This window comes from Arachis hypogaea, chromosome 12 (assembly GCF_003086295.3).
Source record: "Arachis hypogaea cultivar Tifrunner chromosome 12, arahy.Tifrunner.gnm2.J5K5, whole genome shotgun sequence".
NCBI classification, from domain to species: Eukaryota; Viridiplantae; Streptophyta; class Magnoliopsida; order Fabales; family Fabaceae; genus Arachis; species Arachis hypogaea.
In genome coordinates, this window is record NC_092047.1 from 1887773 (window position 1) to 1896259 (window position 8487).

General features: G+C 28.1%; 1 protein-coding gene across 1 annotated transcript; it reads right to left on the minus strand.

The window, feature by feature from the left end:
• Window positions 1–6182: 6182 nt before the first annotated feature.
• LOC112729051 (uncharacterized) lies at window positions 6183–8067 on the minus strand. Its single transcript, XM_025779427.3, has 3 exons — window positions 7748–8067; window positions 7375–7481; window positions 6183–7181 (listed from the first exon to the last, which is right to left on the minus strand). The coding sequence occupies exons 1-3, from the start codon at window positions 7913–7915 to the stop codon at window positions 6419–6421; spliced, it is 1038 nt and encodes a 345-aa protein (XP_025635212.1). The 5' UTR covers window positions 7916–8067; the 3' UTR covers window positions 6183–6418.
• Window positions 8068–8487: the final 420 nt, after the last annotated feature.

The following is an 8487-nucleotide window of genomic DNA, read 5'->3' on the forward strand; positions in this document are numbered from 1 at the left end:
TTTTTTTGGTACTTACATTTATGTGTTATTTATGTACTTTTATTGAAAAAATTAATTATAATTATAAATTAAATAATTAATTTTTATTTCTAATAGAAAATAATCTACATTACAGGTGTAACGATGTTTAAACATTATTGTTATTATGCTCATTGTTATTTCAATTTAAATTCCATAATTGAGCACTACTTAAATTTCAACCTCTTCTTTTTTATATCTGTCAAATGTATTGGAGTACCAAATTAAGTGGCTAAATAAGTAAATATAATATGACATAACATAGGTCAAAGGGAAGGGCCAAAAATTTTATTTCTATTATGTTACCATTAACTTGAGGAAACAAATTGATAGGAACCACAAATGTCCTTTATAAGGAAAAAAAAATAAACTATTAACTTGATCCTTGTCTATTTTTTTAGAATGGCAATGCAATCTTTTAAAATAAAAGTGTTCTATTTCAATTTTTGTGGATATTTTTCTGTTAAGTTCTGACAAAAAATGATGACATATCAAATTACATGACTAAACTGTTTTGCCGAAAAAAATTTTGTATGTCAACGTGGACAATCAAAAATGAATAAGAGTTTAATTATCTCTTATTTCAAATTAGTTAGGAGTTTATTTATTTTTTAAATTATTTTTTATTTATTATATTAATATTTTTTTAATAAATTATTTAAATTTAAAAATATCATTTATTATGAAACTAAATAAATAATTTTGAATATAATTTTTAAATATATAAATAATAAATATTAAAATACAATTAATATATTAATAATAATAACCCTATGATATATTACTAGTATTATGATACAGATAATTATCGCAATAAAATAGAAATTAAAGAATACATTATTTGATATATAGTAAAATTTTTTTGAGTAACAATAAACTTAATTTTTTATCTCTTTAAACTAAATTAATAATTCTATTTGATATCTTTGCACTAAAATATACTATTAGCGAGCTATTAATATTAAATGAAATTACACACACACGGATATATATATATATATTTGTTCTAATTTCATCTTGGCTTTTACCCTCATGTATAATTTTAGACTCCTTTTGAATTGTGACTTAATACAAATAGAAAAGCAAATTAAGAACAAAGGGAGACACAAAAATGATTAGGAGTGATAGAGACAAATACACACAAAAAATTCTTCTATTCCAAAAGTTAAGACACAAATTTGGTAAAGAGATATAAATTTTTGAGAACCTTTTTTATCCTCAAAACAATGTTGAATTTCGGATTTTTAACTCTTATTCTCTCTCTATTTTTTTCCCTTTTTTAAAGAAAAAACTAATTTGAATTTTTTATTTAAATTGATGATTTAGATGTTACATTCTTAGATTTGTGAATTTCGACTAAATAAACCACTATTATTCAAGTCACTGCCGCGAACTGAATTTAGAAAGACATTATTTTACTTCCTACATTCTCTGTTTAGCAATAGTTATAATCTATTATGGATAAAGTAGATAATTAGGATAATGTATTATAAGTACATTTTGAGAATAATATAAGTAGGGTAAGAAAAATTATCTTAGTCATTTAGCACTTTAATTTTTAAGTGAAACCAGAGCATGATATTAACTAATATATTTGTAGATCTAACATTACTGATACATCAATTAAAACAGAGAGTTATACTTGTGATAGGATATAATCTATCTTAAGCCTTTGTTGATGATTCATTGGGTTTTGTTTATTCTGTTTTATATGTGTTGATAGTGCAGATAATATGTACCATGGTATTAACTTAAGTAGATGCCTTCAAATTTGATAAATTGAGTGCACACATGTTTTCAGCTTCTTTGTTTATTAAGATTATTTATGTGATTGTGATTCTTTAGTTTGTTAGCTTTGATGCTGCTCTATTTATTATTTTCTATGTGGGAAAATTGTTTTAGAATCAGATCAAATATGATGAGCTCTCTTCTGGTTTTTTATTTCGTGTATATAGTTTGAATTATATGATTGATTTTATACTTAAAATTGTAATTTTATTATGTGTGAATAATTATATGATGACCAAAGCATAGTTAAAAAGAAAATATTTTTAAGTATAAATTAAATTAGTAGAAGTAAATTGGTTAAATTTGAATTATAAAAAAAATATTTAATTAAAAATTAATTAAACTAAATATCTCTTCGTTAATATGTGAGATCTTTTTTACATATTTATCGAAAATAATATTTAAAATAGTGTCAGAACTATTTAAATTATCTTATTTAATGACTAATTTTAAAAAAAATCGAGAATATAGTCAATAAAAAAAAATGTCCTTATACAAAAAACACATTGTGTTGTCACTTCAAATAAAAAAACATGATCCTATAAGTCTATAAAAAAGATTTTATTCCTCACTTTTCTCCTTCACTCCTTTAGATTTTTTCTAGATATTGTGAAGAGCATTTCTTTACTTGTTCCACTCTTCTCTCATCCCTCTTATGTTCTTTATTTTATAAAAAGAAACAAAACAAGAGAACTAAAAAAATCAGCCTTTGGTATTCTATTGAAAGACCAGAGAGAATGTATCTAAATTTCTTTCACTTTGAAAAACTCATTCATTTACTTTTGACTTTAATAAAGGTTTCAATATTTGTTTTACATTATTATTTCATATGTTTAGTTTTTTTTGTATTGTTTATAAGACATTATTAGATGTGTGTTTCTCAAAAATTTATTTACTCTTAATCTCTTTTCATAATTTTTTTTTTTCACAAAACTTCATCCGTATCAATGATTTAAAATTACTCTTGTTTGGTTGATTTATTTTTACCTAATAGATTAATAAGCACTAATGTGTCCATTAATAATTTATTTTATATAATGTGTATAATAGTAACAAATTTTTTATTAGTTAAAATGTAAACACTCTTTTCTTTTTAATAAATAACTTTGTGAATAACACAAATACTTTGAGAAAAATTATATATTAAATTTCTCTTCATTCCTTTTGTATACCGTAAATATTACTAGATTCAAATATAACAAATACTACTGTAATAATTAATGTATTAATAGGCACTAATTTATCTTTTTATACATTATATATATATATATATCAAATATGAAGATAGTCAACATGGTAATAAATATCTTATATTCTAACTAAAAAAATATTAGTATCAATTCTTCAAAATAAGAGTTCTTTTTAAGTTATTATAAATATCTAAGCTCAGACAGATCAATGGCTAATCCATCCAATACTTGTTTAAGCGGACGAGTGAGCTGACTACTCGACCAACCTAAGTTGATTGGCTTCTCATGTTATTCAATAAGTATATAGATTTATTTTTTTTTAAATGATTCATAATTTGTGTTTTTTTTTTCCATAAATGAAAGCTATGAACTTGTGTTGAAAAGAAATGTTAGAATAGAGAAGAGAGGAAAAGGTAGAATGAATGAGATTGTTATTGATTCTGCATGCACTGATTCATATATATACATGAAGTTGCTTGTACAGTAAGCATTGTTACCAGTAATAACTAACTCTAACCGTCACTAACTCTAACTACTTCCAACCAACTGAAACTAACTTAACTAACTAATTGATAGACAATGAAGTGTTAACAGAGACTTCATGTTTAGGTTGTGGATCAAGTTACTCTTCATCTTAGCTTCTACATTTATGTATAATTTTATATTTCTTTTGATTTGTGACTTAAAACAGAAATACAGAGGCAAATTAAGAACAAAGAGAAACATAAAAGTGTTTAGAAGGAAAGATAGAGACAAATACACACAAAAAATTCTTCTATTCCAAAAGCTAGGACACAAATTTGGTTAAGAGATATAAATTTTTGAGAACTTTTTTTATCTTCACAAGAATATCAAATTTACAGGTTTAACTCTTGTATTCTCTCCCTTCTTTTTATGTTTTTTTCCTATTTGAAGAAAAAATCTAGTTTGAGGTTTTATTTAAGTTGATCATTTAGATGTTATATTTTTAGATTTGTGAATTTTGATTTGGATTGGTGATCTTTGCAGAGTAGTGGTGGAAGAAGGTTAAGAGTTGTTTAATGTAAGAGAAAAATGGGTAAAAAGGACTTTTATAATTTTTTTTTTGGTATTTATAGTTATATTTTTACCAAACAAAATATATAGATACAATTTTTTTTGTCTGTCTCTAATTTTTTCACTTTTGCCTTCTTTGTCTCTGGACAAAAGTCAAATAGAACTTTAAAAATTTTAATGGATACTTTGAAATAATTATATTTCCATAATTTATGAAACATGTGTGATTCTATTTTCACTAATCTTCTGTTATGGAGAACGTAGATAATTAGGATAATGTATTGTTATAAGTACATATTGAGAATAATATAAGGAGGGTAAGAAAAATTATCTTAGTCATTTAGCACTTTTATTTTTGAGTGAGACCAGAGCATGATATGAACTAATAAATTTGTAGATCTAACATTATTGATACATCAATTAAAACAGAGAGTTATACTTGTGATAGGATATAATCTATCTTAAGCCTTTGTTGATGATTTATTGGGTTTCGTTTATTCTGTTTTTTATGTGTTGATAGTGCAGATAATATGTACCATGGTATTAACTTAAGTAGATGCCTCCATATTTGATAATTTGAGTGCACACATGTTTTCGGCTTCTTAGTTTATTATATTATTTATGTGATTATGATCCTTTAGTTTGTTAGCCTTGATGCTGCTCTATTTATTATTTTTTCTCTGGCAAAATTGTTTTAGAATCAGATCAAATATGATGAGCTCTCCCCTGCTATTTTATTTTGTGTATATAGTTTGAATTATATGATTGATTTTATACTTAAGAGTGTAATTTTCTTATGTGTGAATAATTATATGATGTCCAAAGCATAGTTAAAAAGAGAATATTTTTAAGTTTAAATTAAATTGGTAGGAGTAAATTGGTTAAATTTAAATTAAAAAAATATTTAATTAAAAATAAATTAAACTAAATATTTTTTTGTTAATATATTAAGGGTATTTTTTTTAAATATTCATTAAAAAAATATTTAAAATAATGTCAGAACTATTTAAATTATCTTATTTAGTGACTAATTTTAATAAAAAACGAGAATAAATTAACTGTGTCCACCCCATGACCTTATCATTAAAAAACAATCTATGTGTTGTCATTTCAAATAAAAAAAAAACATGATACTAGAAGTCTATAAAAAAGATTTTATTCCTCACTTTTCTCCTTCACTCCTTTAGATTTTTTCTAGACATTATGAGAACATTTCTTGGCTTGCTCCACTCTTCTCTAGTCCCTCTTATGTTCTTTATTTTATAAAAAGAAACAAAACAAGAGAACTAAAAAATTAGTCTTTGATGTTCTATTGAAAGACAGGAGAGATTGAGAGAATGTATCTAAATTTCTTCCACTTTGAAAAGCTTATTCATTTACTTAATTACCTCATTCAAATCAAACACAATTACATTGATTCTAAAAAAAGCCTAACTCCGTTTGATTTTTTCCTTTGAATAAAATCCGTAATGCATTTTTAATTTCCGACACAAATAGTCATGCTAACTATTATTACATCTAATTTTGGTGCAATTATGTTTAACATTATTGGTATTATGCATTTATGCTTATTGTTATTTCAATTTCAATTCCATAATTTAGCACTACATAAACTTCAAGCTCTTCTTTCTCATTTCTGCCAAATGATTTGTTTTGGAGCATCAAATTAGAAAAGTGGCTAAATAAGTAAATATAACATGACATAACATAGGTCAAGAGAAAGGTCCAAAAATTTTTATTTCTATTATGTTATTATTAACTTGAGGAAACAAATGGATAAGAATCACAAATGCCCTTTATAAGGCACAAAAAAGTGTAAGAGAGGCCAAAGGCCTATAAGAGGAAGTTACTTTCAAAATATGCCTTATGTGGCCCACATCTATATTTATGCTTACTCTTATGCATGAGCCAAATATATATGAAAAAAATACCCTAAACCCAATTTACCATTATACCCTTCTCCTTTCAAAGGTTTGACTCACACTGTTTTCACGGTCCACCTCCTTCCCACTTTATAATATCCAACGGCCATGATTTAATTAAAGGTCATAGATTTTATGTAAAAGAATATTTAAAATTTAATTTTAACCTCAGCCACGTGGCCAACACACATCATCATAACGTACCATATAATATGCATATATATATATATATCCATATGAAACCAAAATTAACATTATGATTTCCATAACCCTAAATATTGATTCATAAGAGAGGGAGAGGAACATACAACACCACCAAATACAACACAAACCCCCACCCTACCATACATAATAATAATAATAATAATAATAATAATATTCCAAAACAACAACAACAACAATAACATTACATTGATTGAACCCCAACCCTCGATCTTATACTATATGATATTATTATATATATAATCACATAAGAGATTTAAGAGACCTAGCTTTAACTGGCTTCCTCATTCTCTTCTTGTTCCCAATCTCTTCATCATCGTTGATGTTATCCTCTTCTTCTTCTTCGTCGTCATCATCAATCTCCACATAATCCAATTCCCCAACATTCACTAAAGAATAACCAACAACACTATCTTCCATGCCACTACCTTTATTATTATTATTATTAACACTAACAACATTTGTAACATTATTATTAATATTAATATTATTATTATTATTATTATTATTATTATTATTATTACCACCTTCTACTTCTGCGGCTTCGGCTTCATTCATGATAGTAACGATTTTCGATGGTTCCTCCAATGCTCGATTATTGTTATGATTATTCTCATTTCCGTTACCATGGCTGTTCTTGCTTTCGTCTTCTCCTCCTCCGCCACCGCCGCCATGTCTGCCGCCTCTTCTCCGCCCCCATAGCGGTCCAAACCCTGAATAGTAGTAAAATTCGTACGGATTACTCGACGCCGGTGGTGGTTTCTTGCTGCCAGCGGCGGCGGGAGGAGGACCACCACGATTCTTATTGGCGCGGCTGCTGCGAGCTCCTCCAGCAGCTGCCGCCGGTGTCTTCTTGCTGTAACCAGCTCCGCCGTTCGCGGCGGCAACTTTTGCTCCCTTTCCACTATCGCGACGATGGACAGCCGTCATTGCCGCCACGGCTGCATCGTCGTCTTGAAGAGCAACCATCTTGGTTTTGTCGTCAATGTCCATCATCGAAGCGACGCTGATAGATTCAGATTCGAGCAGAGAGCAAAGAAGGAGAAGAAGAGAGAAATAAACGAATAAAGCACGCAAATTTTTGGCATAATCGAACAAATGCAGAAACAAAAAAAACCCTAATGTTGATAACACGAACTGAAAGAGAAGAAGAAGAAGCAAACAGAAAAATCGAGAGGAATGATAATTGATACGTTTACCTTTCAACAGGTCCAACGGAATCTGCAGCATTTACAGAAGCGTGGGTGGTGGTGGTGGTGGTGGTGGTGGTGAGGAAGGTGGTGTTGTTATTGTTGTGGCATTCGAACTGGGTAGAGAAAAATAGTGAGAAATGAGGGGTACCCAATAACCTAATTGGGTGTTTGAATTGAAAGGGAACGATTTCACGTGGAAAATTTGTGTGTTTGTGAAGAACCCTAAATGAGGTAAAGCTGAATAATAATAATGAATAACGAATAATGAATAATGAATAATAATAAGAAACCCAAAAGATAAAAACCCTAAAAAATGAAACTTTTTTTTCGGGTTATTATTATGTGGGTAGATCTGAGAATAAGAGAATGAAGGAGGAACCTGGATGGAATCAGAGTCAAAGGGGATCACATCCCATGGAGACTGGTTCAGCTGGCACACGTGGGTATGACGAAATGAGAATGAAGAACAAGAACCTGTTCCTCCTTCTGAGGAAGATGAGCTTAATAACTCTAAAGATGAGAACTTCGCGTTCTTGCGGATCCTCATGTTGAACCAGCACCACCAGCAGAAGCAGTAGCAGAAGAAAATGGTGTGTGAAGAAGAGAAGAGAAAGAAAGAAATAAAGGTTTCAGATTTTTTGGTTTTTTGTTTGGTGTGTGAATAATGAAATGAAAGGAACGAAATCGAATGGGAAGAGAACGAAGGAATGGGAATTTATATTTTCATTTTTGTATTTAGTATTTATATTTTTTATATTTTAGATTTATGCTTATTTATTTATTTAGGTCACTTTTTTGGTGGTGTTGTTTTGTTTTGTGCTGTGTTGTGTTGCTGCTACCTCAAACTTAGAGAGAGATTAGTGAGTAGTGAGTTAAAAGGGACCTCTTTTTTTGGTGTTTGGTTCTTTTTTTTCTCTATTGTTTTTACAGATCTCTCTCTCTTTCTGAATTTCAAGACTAATTAGTAATTAAAAAATAAGGTTCTTCTCTCTATTTTTTTATCCCTTTTTTGTGTTATGATTTTTTGCTTTTTATGAATTTGGATTTGGGGATTGTTTGTTAGGACTATGATGCCCTTAGGTTAAGTGTGTATTTACAATGATTTGGAGAAAAAATTGG